This window comes from Atractosteus spatula (assembly GCF_055471065.1).
Source record: "Atractosteus spatula isolate fAtrSpa1 chromosome 10 unlocalized genomic scaffold, fAtrSpa1.hap1 SUPER_10_unloc_1, whole genome shotgun sequence".
Lineage (NCBI taxonomy): Eukaryota > Metazoa > Chordata > Actinopteri > Semionotiformes > Lepisosteidae > Atractosteus > Atractosteus spatula.
Genome location: NW_028296612.1, coordinates 4,552,486 through 4,570,082, shown reverse-complemented (window position 1 = coordinate 4,570,082; position 17,597 = coordinate 4,552,486). Strand labels below are relative to the sequence as shown.

The 17,597-nt window shown below is 51.1% G+C and overlaps 2 protein-coding genes across 3 annotated transcripts in view; both read left to right on the top strand.

Annotated features, from left to right (window-relative positions):
* Positions 1 to 899: 899 nt before the first annotated feature.
* LOC148813547 (uncharacterized) lies at positions 900 to 5,780 on the top strand. Its single transcript, XM_088908049.1, has 5 exons — positions 900 to 930; positions 2,180 to 2,530; positions 3,690 to 3,845; positions 4,969 to 5,036; positions 5,634 to 5,780. The coding sequence occupies exons 1-5, from the start codon at positions 900 to 902 to the stop codon at positions 5,778 to 5,780; spliced, it is 753 nt and encodes a 250-aa protein (XP_088764175.1).
* An 8,116-nt stretch (positions 5,781 to 13,896) lies between these two features.
* LOC148813546 (uncharacterized) overlaps positions 13,897 to 17,597 on the top strand; it is a 25,959-nt gene continuing 22,258 nt past the window's right edge. Inside the window, exons 1-5 of one of the 2 annotated variants that reach the window (XM_088908136.1) lie at positions 13,897 to 13,962; positions 14,464 to 14,510; positions 15,450 to 15,500; positions 16,712 to 17,041; positions 17,271 to 17,519. In XM_088908136.1, coding sequence (XP_088764262.1) covers positions 15,455 to 15,500; positions 16,712 to 17,041; positions 17,271 to 17,519 — 625 coding nt within the window. In that variant the 5' untranslated portion in view covers positions 13,897 to 13,962; positions 14,464 to 14,510; positions 15,450 to 15,454. Of the gene's footprint in view, positions 13,963 to 14,323; positions 14,511 to 15,449; positions 15,501 to 16,711; positions 17,042 to 17,270; positions 17,520 to 17,597 lie in introns of those variants that run through there. The other variant, XM_088908135.1, reaches the window with a different exon arrangement.

Here is a 17,597-nt window from a genome sequence, read left to right as displayed (position 1 = left end):
CGCATACGGCCTCCATTGTGGGTTGTGAGAGCCGGCTTACCAGCGCGGTGACGTCACCGCCCTCCCCTGTAATAGCAGGGCCACAGCCGCTGGGCTGACGGCAGACTGTCTTTTGGCTCAAGAGGCTGGGTCCCTGCTGTGTGACGCCGGAGACCCGGGTTCGAGTCCCCGAGGGTGGGGGGCCGACGTGAACCCCGAAGCATTACAATATTATTTTGCAGAATGTCGCAACTGGAAATGTAGTATTTCCTCGGTATCACACCCGCGACACCAGTACTTACTGGAATAAGGAGAAAGGCGGGGCGGCGGAAGTATTGATCCGTTTCTGAAGGTTCAACAATGACCGTGTTTTATTTTCGAGCCTCGGCTGGCGCTGAACAACACAGAAACATTTTTTAGTCTTAATTCTTCAAAGGTGAGAGTGGTCGCTCCTCGCAGTCCCTCCCCGCACAATGACACGTGCAAGAATTACTTCATTTTGAATGTTCAGTGATCACCAAAAGCGACTTAAGGGGCCACTGTTTAGCATTTCGTATAATGAATGGAATGAAGCTATTGTGAAGGTATTGAATTCAGTTATAAAGTTCTACTACACTGTGCAAGTACAAGAAACAAAAAAATGACGTCCTTACCCGAGCATCAGCATCAGGAACACAAGAAAAAGGAATCGCGTAGTGTATTCACGGCTAATTTGGGCCGTCATTCTCACACTGCAGTGCACAAAGCTGAACTGAACACAGCGAGCTGCCCTGGTGTGAGAAGAGATCACTTGTCTCTTGGTCACCTGATACAACCTTAGTGGCCCTCGCCAATAACAGCGCGACACAGGTACACGCGGTGGGAAGTTAGAAACTCTTCCAGTTCTATCGGCCACCAGACACACGACACAGCGCCGTGACATGGAGGCACAGACTCCACTGCTCTTACTCTGTGGGTAACTCGCCCTTTCTTCCTTTCTTCCTTTATTGCAACCTGCTATGATCTATGTAATTAATAAGACAATCCAATTAAAATGTCAGGAGCGCAATTTAAGTTCAAGATTTCGGTTGGCGCATGTTGCTCTTGAATTAATAAAAAAAAAAGTATTTTGCTTTTCCACCGCGATATCAACTTTAAAGTTATAATTAACAACCCAGTTTATTTTATCCTTTATTTTAGGATAAAAATAAACTGCTTCGTCATTTTGAAACTATTATTATTATTATTATTATTTTATTTTGCTTTAAGACTAGTGTTTTTCAAGACGTGATTGCCTGTTCTCAGGAGATGTTTTTACAGTCCTCACGATCCATGAAGAAATGACATTTATTATCACCGATCTGACATTAGTACAACCAATCCATGTTGTTCAAGCCGAATGTATAAAACTACATTTTCATATTAAAATAGAAATAAAGGCATCAAATAGAATTGCTAAGGTGGGTAATAAGAATTACACCCAGTTGAACTGATAAAGGAGTCGGAACAGGAGGAAAGATGAAATTTCGTGTGGGTGTTCAGAGCTGGACGGCGGACAGGGGCTGAGAGACCGAGTGTGTGTGTGTCTGTGTGTGTGTTCACATTTCCAAAGCAACCCCCTGTTTGTCGAGCTTAATTACAATTACCACAGTATTGCTCAAGTACAAAAACAGACCCCGCTTGACTGCAACAGAAGATCTAACTACAGTGTACGGAAATACTAACATGAACATACGCTGTGCTTACTCGCTCGGGGTGCCCAGCTACTCTCAACAACACATCATCAGTAGGGCGAAACTAACCTGTCTCACGGCGGTCTAAACCCAGCTCACGTTCCCTATTAGTGAACAATCCAGCGCTTGGTGGTGAATTCTGCTTCACAATGATCGGAAGAGCCGACATCGAAGGATCGAAGAGCGACGTCGCTATGAACGCTTGGCCAGTTATCCCTGCGGTAACTTTTCTGACACCTCCTGCTTCAGACCCCAAAAGCCATACTGTCTACTTACAGTATTTGCAAAGTGCCAGACTTTGTTCAACTAATAATTACCGACTAGCCATTGTAAGTAGCTCTGCAATTTTCAATAGGAACACAACTCGCTATAATTTGAAAACTGTTTTAATTCTGAATGTAAAAATTCTCCAATAGGCCTTACGATGATGTAGTATGATTTCCTATGCTTTCCAAACCAGCATAAAGTCCTTTCCGAATTCTCTGCAGGCGCTGCTGTGTGGGCTGTGGTCTCTAGAGCAGTCAGTCTGGGAGACACAGTCACCCTGCCCTGTGACCTCGAGCTCCGACACGAGACCACCTGGTTTCTGCAGCGTAACGAGACCCTGGCTCTGAGGATTTTAGCCAGTAAGAACCAAGTGGAGCAGCAGACTGAACCTTTTGACTACAAGAAGAGACCTGACTCTCGCTTCAGCCTGGTGCTGAACTCCTCCACTAACTCCTCCAGTCTGAGGATTGAGAACATCACAGAGACAGACCAGGGGCTGTACTACTGCACCACCAGAGAGAGGGGAGAGGTACAGATAGGAAAAGGCACCAGGCTGAGGCTCCATGGAGAAGGTGAGAACAGTTTTGTTAAGTGTCCTGTCCAGAGTGTGTGTGAGTGTGTGTGTGTCCTGTGATGGACTGGTGTCCTGTCCAGGGTGAGTGTGTGTGTGTGTCCTGTGATAGACTGGTGTCCTGTCCAGGGTGTGTGAGTGTGTGTGTGTCCTGTGATAGACTGGTGTCCTGTCCAGGGTGTGTGAGTGTGTGTGTGTCCTGTGATGGACTGGTTTCCTGTCCAGGGTGTGTGAGTGTGTGTGTCCTGTGATGGACTGGTGTCCTGTCCAGGGTGTGTGAGTGTGTGTGTGTCCTGTGATGGACTGGTGTCCTGTCCAGAGTGTGTGTGAGTGTGTGTGTGTCCTGTGATGGACTGGTGTCCTGTCCAGGGTGAGTGTGTGTGTGTGTGTGTGTCCTGTGATGGACTGGTGTCCTGTCCAGGGTGAGTGTGTGTGAGTGTGTGTGTCCTGTGATGGACTGGTGTCCTGTCCTGGGTGTGTGAGTGTGTGTGTGTGTGTCCTGTGATGGACTGGTGTCCTGTCCAGAGTGTGTGTGAGTGTGTGTGTGTCCTGTGATGGACTGGTGTCCTGTCCAGGGTGCGTGAGTGTGTGTGTGTCCTGTGATAGACTGGTGTCCTGTCCAGGGTGTGTGAGTGTGTGTGTGTCCTGTGATGGACTGGTGTCCTGTCCAGAGTGTGTGTGAGTGTGTGTGTGTCCTGTGATGGACTGGTGTCCTGTCCAGGGTGTGTGAGTGTGTGTGTGTCCTGTGATGGACTGGTGTCCTGTCCAGGGTGTGTGAGTGTGTGTGTGTGTGTCCTGTGATGGACTGGTGTCCTGTCCAGGGTGTGTGAGAGTGTGTGTCCTGTGATGGACTGGTGTGCTGTCCAGGCTGCGTGAGTATGTGTGTCCTGTGATGGACTGTTTCCTGTCAGGACAGCTTGTAACTGTTCTGAAGTTCTGGTGTAGTGACGTCCTGTGATGGACTGGCTCTGGTGTCCTGTGTACCAGGAGAACAGTCCTGTTCCCTCTGTCTCTGGCCTGTCTTGAGCCCAGGGTTTCCAGGAGAGGTTCTGGGTTTTACTGTGACAACAAGGGGCTCTCTGATAAGAGATGGATGGAATGGTGATAATAATCTGCAGTCTTCTAGCAATCTTCTGATCTTTACAACATTTTTGTTGTAGCACCAGAGCAACTGAACAACACGTCTGAAAATGCCACCTGTAGGACTGAACCCCATCGTGAGTGCTGTACCCTGCTGGTGTGGGTCCCTCCAGTCTGCGCCCTGCTCTCGGCCCTGGTCTCCTCCGCCTGCGTCTGCTGCCTCTGTCACCGGAAAGGCAAGAGACTTCTGCGCCCGTCCTGCTGATGGTGTCAGATACAGTCGCTGCCTCATGCCTGAAGCGCTTCTTCCTGCTTCTAGTGTAATAAGGGGAGTAACATACAGACACAAAGTACAGGCCAATCTGGACTGCCAGGAAACCTGTGATAATGACAGTGCTCAGTAATATGGTAGCAGTGCTCAGTGAGACAGCGGCAGTGCTCAGTGAGACAGCGACAGTGCTCAGTGAGACAGCGACAGTGCTCAGTAATATGGTGGCAGTGCTCAGTGAGACAGCGACAGTGCCCAGTGAGACAGCGGCAGTGCTCAGTAATATGGTGGCAGTGCTCAGTGAGACAGCGACAGTGCTCAGTAATATGGTGGCAGGGCTCAGTGAGACGGCGACAGTGCTCAGTGAGACAGAGAGTGCTCAGTAATATGGTGGCAGTGCTCACTGAGACAGCGACAGTGCTCAGTAATATGGTGGCAGTGCTCAGTGAGACAGCGACAGTGCTCAGTGAGACAGCAACAGTGCTCAGTAATATGGTGACAGTGCTCAGTGAGACAGCGACAGGCGACAGTGCTCAGTGAGACAGCGACAGTGCTCAGTAATATGGTGGCAGTGCTCAATGAGACAGCGACAGGCGACAGTGCTCAGTGAGACAGCGACAGTGCTCAGTAATATGGTGGCAGTGCTCAGTGAGACAGCGACAGTGCTCAGTGAGACACCGACAGTATTTGTTGATATAATAACTTTGCTCAATGCTTACCTTTAGTCAGGTAGATGATTCCCTTATACATGTATAGGTGATAAACAGCAGGGGTGTCCAGACTTGATTAAATACCTTTAGAAGTACACATGTACAGTAGCTCACACGTCTGGGGACAACATGAACAATCTGCAGTGTTTATTTCTGATTAAACTCTGCACTGCTGTCTTTTTCATAGAACTATTGTCCTGTTATAAATTGTGGTGAACAGCAGACAGTGCAGACTACCTAGATAGATAGATAAGACTTTATTGATCCCAAAGGGAATCATGATTCCCTGACTGAGTCTAGTCTGTCTCCTTGTGCTGCTCCTGCCTGATCGCAGCAGTGTGTGACAGCAGGTGTCTGTTTCTTCCTTCTCTGTCAAGCCAGGGGCCAGACACACTACAGACCCCCCGCAGAGCAGGAGGAGCAGGAGAGGAGAGCAGGACCGCCAGCAGGTACCCTGTCTCTCTCGCAGCAAATATTATTCCCACAACATGCCGAAGTACATTTCCATGACATACTCTATAGAACAACACACTCCAGGAACATGTGCTAGAACACATGCCAGAACATGGCTAGGACATGTGCCAGAAAAAAAAAATGTGTTCTGGTACGTACTGTAGAACACAGTGGAAAACAGAGCAGAGAGTCCAATGGAACCGAAACCATCTAAATATTCCGTCTGTTGAGAAAGGTACGGTTAAGGATTCAGTCTTTTATTGTGATTGATATATGTGTTTGCTCAGTACTGGACGCTGGAGATCTGTAGGGCTGCAGTAGTACTGTGCGATACCAGGGACTCGCTACTGCGCGCCGAACACGGTGCCCCCGGTAGGCGAGGATTGTTTTGACCTCGGAACCGAGCCCGCTGGCCCTTTTCCTGTCGGTGAAGTGAGTGTAAGCCAGCAGGTTGAGAAGTTGCTGTCAGCTGTTCGTTAACTGACAGTAAAGAGTGTGGGGGTTCATTAAAGTGTGCGTATCGAGAGTTGCCGCAGTCCGAAGCCCGGAGCCGTGCTCAGCTGTCCGGTGAGCTTCGTGTTGGCTTTTCCCAGGACGAGGAGAGAGAGGTCCAGTACGGCACCCTGGACATCCGAGCCGCGCCGAACCGCAGCAGGAGAAGTCCGGTCCAGAGCCCGGAGTCCTGCACCTACTCGGACATCGGCCGCGCCCGGACCGTGTTTGGCTCAACCCGAGATTAAACAATTAAACAGAGTATTTTCCCAGTTAAGACATGTGCAGGGCTTTTGTGAAAGGTCTTCCGCAGTTAATCAGTCATCAAAATGTTCATTTCGATAACAGTTCGGTACCTTTCTCGATCAAAATAGAAACCCTCAGGGCGGGTGAGCAGTTTTCACAGTAAACCGTCGGTTTAACGGGCTTCGGATTCAACAGACGAAATCTGCTGAAGAGGAATTTTGTGTCTGTAAAATCAGAAATACGAGACTCTCCGCGCGTTAAGCGGAAAATAACACAAATATGAATGAAATGTTAAACAGGACTGAAGTTCAAGAAAAGCAATGTTTAGCCTACCCAACGCTAGCCTAAAGAGGTACTGTAGGTCAGTTGTTCACGACGAATGTTGTATGCTGTAGCGAATTTTATACAGTAATAAACAGCTTATATACTTAATCATAAAATAACCAACTTTTTGAATTGACTATCTTAATTTCACATGTTTATATCTTTTTTTTTCTCATTGAACCGTGTGATTTTGGGGCTGGAAATTCGTGATGTAATTATATGACATTTGTTCGGTTATACTGGGTGTACAATGCATGCATTTCTACCGTGAGGAACAAGTTGGGTTCCGTTTTCGCTTCCAGTTTACGTGTGGAAACGCGGACATAATTGCGATTAATTGTGCAGCGTTGGAGAGCCAGTATTCCTCCACCCGTGTCGGCAATTTGTCGTGAAAAGACTCGAGTGGCGAAGCTGTGGGTGCACAATTGCTGCTGCTGTTCAGTTTTTGTGTCAAGAGTTTCACTTCCTGTTTCTGAAATAGTGATTCCTCAACAACAACAACAAAAACCCGCCTCAGGCAAGTTCTGGCGACCAGCAGTGCTCACGGTATTACATAAATTAGCGATTAGTAATTATCTGATTGTCTGAAGCGAATTCTGTCTTCTGACCCGAAAGCGTTAGGGGTGCCCACCCCCGTGTGAGTGGGGGTGACTGTTTAATGAGCCCGTTCGCAACTGGTTTATGTGACACAGACCCACGCCCGACGTGTCTGGAATTTAGGAGGGAAGAACATGCAAACTCCACACAGACAGAGCGTCTCAGCCCGGGAATCGAACCCGAGACCCAGGAGGCGTGCAGATGTCTTCGCTGTAGCCAATGTGGACAGATGCATAACAGTCTTGTTCTTCAAAGGACCCGACGAAATTGAATTGATGTCACCCTCTATTGTCTATTGTCTAATTTGCACCAAAACCAAAAAGCAGTGACAAAAAGGCTGCTTTAGTCTCATTTAAATTCGAGGTCAGCTCATCGGGGCTCAGAGCTTTTTTTTCCTGCTGCTCCACTCTGACCACCCAGAGCTGGTTCCTCTACCTGAGTTATATTAAGAACATGAGTGTGACTGTAGCTGGTGTCAGTAGACTCTGAAAACCACAGAGCCCAGTTCTGTGTTTTAAACCTGCGCAGAGCACAGAGCTGGGGAGAGGTGTGAGGACATCAGAGGTGACAGAGACCTCATCTCCCCCCCCCAGTGTTTCCACTGACAGCGAGACTGCAGGACCTGTGTGATCTGAGGGGAGAGCAGAGGGTGTGGGGGTGTGTGAGTGACCGATTCTTCTCCGTGTGCAAACTACATGAGATCACAACTTTCTAAAGATGTACAAACCCACAGTTCTCATTTTCTCAACCACAACTATTTCCACCAGCCTGTAAAAACACTTTATTAATATTCACAGTAAAAAAGAACGCAGTTTATCCCCTTTGTGTCTTTGTGTCTGGTTAGTATTTCACTGTCCCTGCTCCCAGTTTGTCTTGTGTGTTGAACGTGACACACTTCACTGGTGTTACAGAAATGTTTTTATGAAGCAGTGAATTGTGTCTCTTCAAGCCCACAGCAAACCCTACTGACCGATACTGACTGGCCCTGCAGGACACAGTACTGACCGATACTGACTGACCACAGAGGAGCTCAGCTCTGGACCTGCAGGACACAGTACTGACCGACACTGACTGACCACAGAGGAGCTCAGCTCTGGACCTGCAGGACAGTGTACTGACCGACACTGACTGACCACAGAGGAGCTGGGCTCTAGACCTGCAGGACACAGTACTGACCGATACTGACTGACCACAGAGGAGCTCAGCTCTGGACCTGCAGGACACAGTACTGACCGACACTGACTGACCACAGAGGAGCTCAGCTCTGGACCTGCAGGACAGTGTACTGACCGATACTGACTGACCACAGAGGAACTCAGCTCTGCACCTGCAGGACACAGTACTGACCGATACTCACTGACCACAGAGGAGCTGGGCTCTGGACCTGCAGGACAGTGTACTGACCGACACTGACTGACCACAGAGGAGCTCGGCTCTGGACCTGCAGGACACAGTACTGACCGATACTCACTGACCACAGAGGAGCTCGGCTCTGGACCTGCAGGACACAGTACTGACTGATACTGACTGACCACAGAGGAGCTCGGCTCTGGACCTGTGGGACACAGTACTGACCGACACTGACCACAGAAGAGCTCAGATCTGGACCTGCAGGACAGTGTACTGACCGATACTGACTGACCACAGAGGAGCTCAGCTCTGGACCTGCAGGACAGTGTACTGACCGATACTGACTGACCACAGAGGAGCTCAGCTCTGGACCTGCAGGACAGTGTACTGACTGATACTGACTGACCACAGAGGAGCTGGGCTCTGGACCTGCAGGACAGTGTACTGACCGATACTGACTGGCCACAGAGGAGCTCAGCTCTGGACCTGCAGGGACACGGTACTGACCGATACTGACTGACCACAGAGGAGCTCGGCTCTGGACCTGCAGGGACACGGTACTGACCGATACTGACTGACCACAGAGGAGCTGGGCTCTGGACCTGCAGGGACACGGTACTGACCGACACTGACTGACCACAGAGGAGCTCGGCTCTGGACCTGCAGGGACACGGTACTGACCGACACTGACTGACCACAGAGGAGCTCGGCTCTGGACCTGCAGGGACACGGTACTGACCGATACTGACTGACCACAGAGGAGCTGGGCTCTGGACCTGCAGGGACACGGTACTGACCGATACTGACTGACCACAGAGGAGCTGGGCTCTGGACCTGCAGGGACACGGTACTGACCGATACTGACTGACCACAGAGGAGCTCGGCTCTGGACCTGCAGGACACAGTACTGACTGATACTGACTGACCACAGAGGAGCTGGGCTCTGGACCTGGGGGACACAGTACTGACCGATACTGACTGACCACAGAGGAGCTGGGCTCTGGACCTGCAGGGACACAGTACTGACCAATACTCACTGACCACAGAGGAGCTCGGCTCTGGACCTGCAGGACCGTGAACTGACTGATACTGACTGACCACAGAGGAGCTGGGCTCTGGACCTGCAGGGACACGGTACTGACCGACACTGACTGACCACAGAGGAGCTCAGCTTTGGACCTGCAGGGACACAGTACTGACCGATACTGACTGACCACAGAGGAGCTCGGCTCTGGACCTGCAGGGACACGGTACTGACCGACACTGACTGACCACAGAGGAGCTGGGCTCTGGACCTGCAGGACACGGTACTGACCGATACTGACTGACCACAGAGGAGCTGGGCTCTGGACCTGCAGGGACACAGTTCTGACCGATACTCACTGACCACAGAGGAGCTCGGCTCTGGACCTGCAGGACACAGTACTGACCGACACTGACTGACCACAGAGGAGCTCGGCTCTGGACCTGCAGGACAGTGTACTGACCGATACTGACTGACCACACAGGAGCTCGGCTCTGGACCTGCAGGACACACTACTGACCGATACTGACTGACCACAGAGGAGCTGGGCTCTGGACCTGCAGGGACACGGTACTGACCGATACTGACTGACCACAGAGGAGCTCGGCTCTGGACCTGCAGGGACACGGTACTGACCGATACTGACTGACCACAGAGGAGCTCGGCTCTGGACCTGCAGGGACACGGTACTGACCGATACTGACTGACCACAGAGGAGCTGGGCTCTGGACCTGCAGGACAGTGTACTGACCGATACTGACTGGCCACAGAGGAGCTCGGCTCTGGACCTGCAGGGACATGGTACTGACCGATACTGACTGACCACAGAGGAGCTCGGCTCTGGACCTGCAGGGACACGGTACTGACCGATACTGACTGACCACAGAGGAGCTGGGCTCTGGACCTGCAGGGACACGGTACTGACCGATACTGACTGACCACAGAGGAGCTGGGCTCTGGACCTGCAGGACAGTGTACTGACCGATACTGACTGGCCACAGAGGAGCTCAGCTCTGGACCTGCAGGGACACGGTACTGACCGATACTGACTGACCACAGAGGAGCTGGGCTCTGGACCTGCAGGGACACGGTACTGACCGATACTGACTGACCACAGAGGAGCTGGGCTCTGGACCTGCAGGACAGTGTACTGACCGATACTGACTGACCACAGAGGAGCTGGGCTCTGGACCTGCAGGGACACGGTACTGACCGATATTCATAGCTTACTGTGCCACATGAATGTTATTTTTGTATCCGCAAACATTAAGAGAATGCCTTTCACACGGGCTGTGGGTGCCCACTGAGGCAGAGAAATCCAGTTATTCCTCTCTGAATCCGGTCTTATACTTTACGCTCGTTCTGCCTGTGTGTCTCCAAGTTACACAGCTCAGGCCGTGAGAACAGAGGGATGGAGCCAGTTCACAGAGGGGGATTATTAGGAGGCCATGATTGAGGAGGGCCAATGGGAAATTTGGCCAGGACACTGGGGTAACATCCCTACTCTTTTCGAGAGACACCCCGGGATTGTTAATGAGCACAGAGAGTCAGGACCTCGGTTTGACGTCTCATCCGAAGGACGGCGCCTGTTTACAGTCCAGTGTCCCCTGACACTATACTGGGGCATCAGGACCCACACAGACCGCAGGGTGAGAGCGCCCCCTGCTGGCCCCACTCACACCTCCTCCAGCAGCAGCCTCAGCTCTCCTCCCAGGAGTCTCCCCTCCAGGTACTGGCCAGGCTCCCCCTGCTGGGCTCCAGTGGGGCTGTGAGCTGGGTGAGAGCGCCCCCTGCTGGCCCCACTGACACCTCCTCCAGCAGCAGCCTCAGCTCTCCTCCCAGGAGTCTCCCCTCCAGGTACTGGCCAGGCTCACACCTGCTGGGCTCCAGTGGGGCTGTGAGCTGGGTGAGAGCGCCCCCTGCTGGCCCCACTAACCCCTCTCCCAGCAGCAGCCTCAGCTCTCCTCCCCGGAGTCTCCCCTCCAGGTACTGGCCAGGCTCACACCTGCTGGGCTCCAGTGGGGCTGCCGGTTGTGAGTTGCAGGGTGATGTGGCTGCTGGCACGCCATTGTAACCCTGCTGTACGCATGAATTCGCCTCTCACCTGCCAGCACTGTAGCTGGTCTTCACTGCCACCTAGCGGTTACACCGGGATACTGCAGTTTACTTTTGCTTTCAGTGGGAGTGTGCTATCAACTTCGAAGCCCTGTTTTGACAACGTCAGCTGGGTTTGTCAGGGTGGGTATTATTTAAGGTTTAACACGAGGTTTTGGTGTTCCTCGGATGTGCAGTACAATACATTTTAGCCGCATCTTACCTCATTGCCCGCTGATGAGCTTTTTCTTCCATTAAATGTGTCGTTAACCTGAAAAGAAGTACAGAGACGAACAGTTCCACAGTGAAGGTAACAGGGCTGTACTGTATATGAGGTGGGGTTTGCAGTGTAGGTCTTAACCAGGGGAAACTGCAGTGCTTTTTACGCAGAGTGTAAAAGAAGCCCCTATATAAATATTAAAAGTGCAATACTGACATAAGTGGAAAGAATCCTGTGTTAAGTTTAATTGTTTACACTTCTATAGCTCTGGACCTGGACCTGGACCCTCCAGAGTGTGTGTGTGTGTGTGTGTGTGTGTGTGTGTGTGTGTGTCCAGGGTGTGTGGACAGGACACACCATCCACGTGTCCGTTTCTCACCGTGAGTCTTCATCTGTCACGGTCTCTAACCCCTCCTCTTGAGGGCGCTCCAGCCCTTCCTCGTTCCCTCCCATCGTCTGCACCTGTTCCCCAATTCCCGCTCCCCCCTTAAAAGCCAGACGCGGACCTCACTCCTGGCTCCTCACTGATTTCCGCATCCTGAGAATCCCGGGGTTCCTGCTGCGTCTGGCTCCGCTATGGTTTCACTCTCCTGTTCCCGACCCCCCTCCCTTCGCCGGTCCCGACCCGGTTCGTGTTTTAACTCCCTGGATGGGTCCCCTGGGCTCGGACTCGACCCTTTGTCTCGGATTTCTCTTCGGGATTTCGCCTTGTTCCCCTGGACACCAGCACTGCATGGACACGCCCCCCCCCCCCCCCGTCTCCAGACCCCCTCCCGCATGACTTTCCCCCTCGTGTATCTTCACTATTCTGGATCGCGTCGTCCGCATGGGGCCCGGAAGGAACTGCTTCGTGACATCATCGCTTTCTTCATCGTGAGACTGTGCTGAGGTCTAGAAGATCGAGGTAAGTTAGCCCCAGTGCAGCTGGCAGTGAAAGACAACAAATTGTTCTCGGCACCCAAATAAGGCCTTATATGGTTAAAACCTGATTACTTAAATTACAAATGTCATTTACATTTCAAATGTCCCGGGCTCGTGTACTGTAAAGGCGGTTTTAAAACGACAGGGGTGTCATCGTCGTCGTGCAGCTCATCTGCCCGATAGAACATTGATTTCCACAATGTTGCTTGTTATTTACTGGGGCATTAGGACCAACACAGACCGCAGGGTGAGAGCGCCCCCTGCTGGCCCCACTCACACCTCTCCCAGGAGTCTCCCCTCCAGGTACTGACCAGGCTCACACTGCTGGGCTCCAGGGGGCTGTGAGCTGGGTGAGAGCGCCCCCTGCTGGCCCCACTCACACCTCCTCCAGCAGCAGCCTCAGCTCTCCTCCCAGGAGTCTCCCCTCCAGGTACTGACCAGGCTCACACTGCTGGGCTCCAGGGGGCTGTGAGCTGGGTGAGAGCGCCCCCTGCTGGCCCCACTCACACCTCCTCCAGCAGCAGCCTCAGCTCTCCTCCCAGGAGTCTCCCCTCCAGGTACTGACCAGGCTCACACTGCTGGGCTCCAGGGGGCTGTGAGCTGGGTGAGAGCGCCCCCTGCTGGCCCCACTCACACCTCCTCCAGCAGCAGCCTCAGCTCTCCTCCCAGGAGTCTCCCCTCCAGGTACTGGCCAGGCTCACCCTGCTGGGCTCCAGTGGGGCTGTGAGCTGGGTGAGAGCGCCCCCTGCTGGCCCCACTCACACCTCCTCCAGCAGCAGCCTCAGCTCTCCTCCAGGTGCTGGCCAGGCTCCCCCTGCTGGGCTCCAGCTGGTGTCTGGTCCAGTATTCCTGTCCTACTGCACAGGGTCCCCAGTCGCTGCACTGGGGAGCAGGTTTAGAAGTTCTTCCCCACTGGAGAAACAGACCCCCTCCAACAAGCCGGCTCTGCCTGGAGTTCTGCCGTCCCAGTACCGACCAGAACTGGTCCCGCTGGGTTCGGGATCGGACTGGATCCAGCTCGGAGGAGGTCATCATCATCATGATAAACTTCAGTTCATATAGCGCCTTTAAAGGTGGCTTCTCAAAGCGCGTAATGTGAGCACGCTGTCATCCGTCTTGTCCCTGAGCGACCCAGGGAGCCTGGTGTGGGGTCCACTGGAGAGACCCCCCCCCCCACTGATCTGTCTGGTGCGCATTTTGGGGTTCCTAACATCTGCAGAACATCCGAGCTGCGATCATTGCTGAAGCGCGTATTGACTGTGCGAGAGAGAGGGGGGCACAGGGATGTCTGAGCAGAGCCCCCCGCCCTCTGCCCAGCTTGTGGTGACGTGACCCCTGACAGAGGTCGGACTGGTGGCACAGTAACCCCTGGGCGCTATAGGAACAGATACTTCTGTACACGGTAGCTGTATACAGAGTGCGTAACTTTTCTTGGCTGCCTTGTTCAGGGAATTCTGCGGGAAATGTTTTGCTCGGAGATAAGTGAAAGTGGAAATGAAGGGCACCGCGCCCTTCCTGACAAGTAGATTTTTTTTTTAAAGATTTTTTTTTTTTTATTCAAATGTATAAAGAATTTACAAAAACAACCAGAGGGATCAAAACGGGTACAAGAAAACAAACAGAAAAATAAACAATTAACCGCCAGAGCTAATAAGTAAGTTATGTGATCAAATCGTATTTGTTTTAACATCTATCATCTGTTTATTATTTCTCCCATTTTTTTAATAGAATTTAACTAGTGTTTCAGCTCCACCTCAGAAGTACTAAAAAGGGGAGTATTGTTAGACCGTTTGGATTTATGGATGTGAAATTTACCCAGAATGATTAATAAATGGACTAGAAATAAAATTCCTGACAAGTAGAAATTCCTTCTCTAACTCCGGACGCGACGACTAAGTTAAGTAAAGGAATCACGGCTTGATTGGACTTTGATTGGACTTTGGCGAGGCGGATCCCAGAGACACGCAGGTGACATCACTTGACCAGTTGATTCAAATTGGCGTCTGATTTCCCGGACTGGCATTAAACCTGTCGCTGGTGCCCCTGTCCTCTCTCTCTCTCTCTCTCTTCGATACCTGAAACAACAGCGACAACCCATAATATCGTTTTTCGTATTTTTGTTGATCGATTTTTTTTTTTTTCCTGACTAATCAAGTTAAAGAAAGTTCACCCGCTTGAAAACCGCGACTCCGCTTTTTGCCGGTAAGTGAAATTAAACTTCTTTTTTTTTTTTTATGTCCACCGTGTTTTAAGTCCGTCTTTCGCAGTCGACCGAGGAATTTGCGCGTGTAGCTCTACATCAGGGGAGTGAAGGACTTGGATCTTTATTGTTTCTGTACACACGAGTGACAAACAAGTGAAAAACGTATATTCTCTTTAATACTTTGAGCTTTCGGTTTCATTTCGTCGGACATTTCATGTCGCTTAATTCATGAGGAATAACGCTAAACAAATAAGAAAAATAACATCTGTACAATTCCGCAAGCCTTGTCGTTATATATAAACGACTGGATGAGCTCCTCCAGTCAGGATAGGAGGCTCTTCTGTACACAGAGGGGGGTGGGGGTGGGGAACAAGCAGCACGGCTGGGATGTTGAAGCCTGGGGCTTTTAAGTCATTTCTAAGCAAGATCAAGTTGAGGTTTATTCTCATACGTACGTGAGTTTCATGAAAACTCCAGAGCGCATCCGTTACACGGTTTTGCTGTTGCATGAATGCATTCCGTTCAATGTTCAAAGAGTCGGCGAAAACTACGCACAGGACCGGTTTCTGCAGCCTCACGTCAAGACAGCCGTGTGTTTGGAAAGTCCTATCATTTCTACTTGTCACAGACACGGCGAGAAACACGCGTGTAACCCGGGAAAGCTCGCGGACACGGTGCTGTACTGCATGTTTACAAAAGACAGAACATGTGCCCCGTTAGAATATTTTTTCCCCCAAAACAGAGGAGTGCGAGGATATCCTGCTGTTGTTAAAGTCACTGTGCACGGGACAAAATCACTGCATTTACAGTTCAATGTCATTTACAGTATTTGTATAGCATGCAACATTGTGCAACATTGTGCACAGATCAACTATTGCGTTTTTAACACAATCATTTTCTCGTATAAACCGAGTTTGTTGTTTTTGTTTTTCTGGTAGCTGACATGAGGATCTCTCTCATTCTGCCCATTCTGATGACTTTCCCACAGGGTAAGTAGAGCTGAAGAAGGTTCAATCAAAGTACCGAACTCTTTCAGTTCGGAGCCCATCACGATGATGCGAACGCCAGCGTGTATATCCTCTCGCTGCGGAAATCTGAAAGGTGATATCACCGCAGACATCCTTCGCTATGAAACTCCTTTGCTGCGTCTTATAGTTTTGGAGTTTGTGAACTAGTTTACTTCCAGACTCGGGCGGTGATCCAGCACAGACCCCTGTGATTCTCCACTAATTCCACCACTACGAATTGGAGGTTTCCCCCAGCTTTTGGAGCTCGGTGAAGTTGGGGGGGCCCCCCCCACAGACAGCACACACGACAAAGTCCACCTCATTCGTCAGTGCTGCGTTTGTGCTGCTTTCGGTCCCGAGATATAGCGCCCTGTCTTTCGGGTGATCGGTACTCTCGCGCCCGTATCGCGTAAAATAAAATGCCGATGAAATGGAATTTTACTGGACCTCAGAAATGTCATGGCAAAAAGTCAAACTTCACACCTCCAACACGTTCCGGAGTTGAACACGGTCCAGACGTTCGTATGAATCTCATCGAGTCGGTTTCGAGTTCAGTTGTGTAACTGACACTGGGATGGGAAAACAAATCCAGAAGTTGTGTTGCTGTGTGTCTCTCTCTCCAGTGTGTGTCTGTGAGGGGGTGTCTAGATGTGTTGCTGTGTCTCTCTCTCCAGTGTGTGTCTGTGAGGGGGTGTCTAGTTGTGTTGCTGTGTCTCTCTCTCTCCAGTGTGTGTCTGTGAGGGGGTGTCTAGTTGTGTTGCTGTGTCTCTCTCTCTCCAGTGTGTGTCTGTGAGGGGGTGTATAGTTGTGTTGCTGTGTCTCTCTCTCTCCAGTGTGTGTCTGTGAGGGGGTGTCTAGATGTGTTGCTGTGTCTCTCTCTCTCCAGTGTGTGTCTGTGAGGGGGTGTCTAGTTGTGTTGCTGTGTCTCTCTCTCTCCAGTGTGTGTCTGTGAGGGGGTGTCTAGTTGTGTTGCTGTGTCTCTCTCTCTCCAGTGTGTGTCTGTGAGGGGGTGTCTAGATGTGTTGCTGTGTCTCTCTCTCTCCAGTGTGTGTCTGTGAGGGGGTGTCTAGATGTGTTGCTGTGTCTCTCTCTCTCTCCAGTGTGTGTCTGTGAGGGGGTGTCTAGTTGTGTTGCTGTGTCTCTCTCTCTCCAGTGTGTGTCTGTGAGGGGGTGTCTAGTTGTGTTGTTATCAGTCCCTTCAGATCCTGTCCAGGTGTCGGGGCCGTATGGAGACTCTGTCACTCTCCCCTGTGATGGAAGAGCTGCGGCTAAAATCCCAGAGGACCAGCTCCACATCCAGTGGAAGACTCCTGACAGATCAGTGCTTGATTTCATCAATGAGACACTGTACCCTGGCCCTGACTACAAAGACAGAGTTGAGATAGCCAGAGAGAAGATCAGACATAACTTCTCTCTCACCATCAACTACACAATCTTCTCTGACGAAGCTGTGTACGAGTGCTCTTACGAAGGAGAGGATGGTCTCATGAAGTTCCTCAATGAGGTTAAAGTCACCCTCACAGGTATCAACGTTTCCTTTTTAATTTGACACTCAGCACATCATTAATAAAAGAGTGTGTCTCCTCGTCTCTCTGTATGGGAGCTCCTGTCTCTCCTGGTGCCGGAGATCAGGGTGTTAAACGCTATCCAAGCTCTTTTTCTGGACCGGAGCTGCCACCTCGATTTCCAGGACAAAATCGCAAAACGTGTTTGTATGAGCCTGATGACGTTCTCCGTCTTCACTCCCCTCAGTGCGAAGAGAAAACCACAGTCCGGCAGCTGGGGCCGATGTCTCCCTGCCCGTGTTCACGCGTGAGCCAGTGGAGGTGCTGTTTAACGACACCGAGGTGTACCCCAGGGGTACAGTCCCCGGACAGAACGTCTCGGTCGGGAACGGCACCCTGACGATTCACAGAGTTACTCCAGCACATCAGGGCATCTACACTGTGAGAGACAAGACAACCAGGCGGACCATCAGCAGTATCAGAATCACCATCAAGGGTGAGAGGATCAACTGTATATCTTTCCTTCCATTCTTCAGTATGTGTGAACCAAATTCAATTCAAAGGTACGAGTGAG

Coding starts and splice junctions, on each gene's coding strand:
- LOC148813547 (XM_088908049.1), top strand. CDS start 900: ATGGAGGCACAGACTCCACTGCTCTTACTCT. Junction 931..2,179: donor GACTCCACTGCTCTTACTCT/GTGGGTAACTCG, acceptor AATTCTCTGCAG/GCGCTGCTGTGTGGGCTGTG. Junction 2,531..3,689: donor GCTGAGGCTCCATGGAGAAG/GTGAGAACAGTT, acceptor TTTTTGTTGTAG/CACCAGAGCAACTGAACAAC.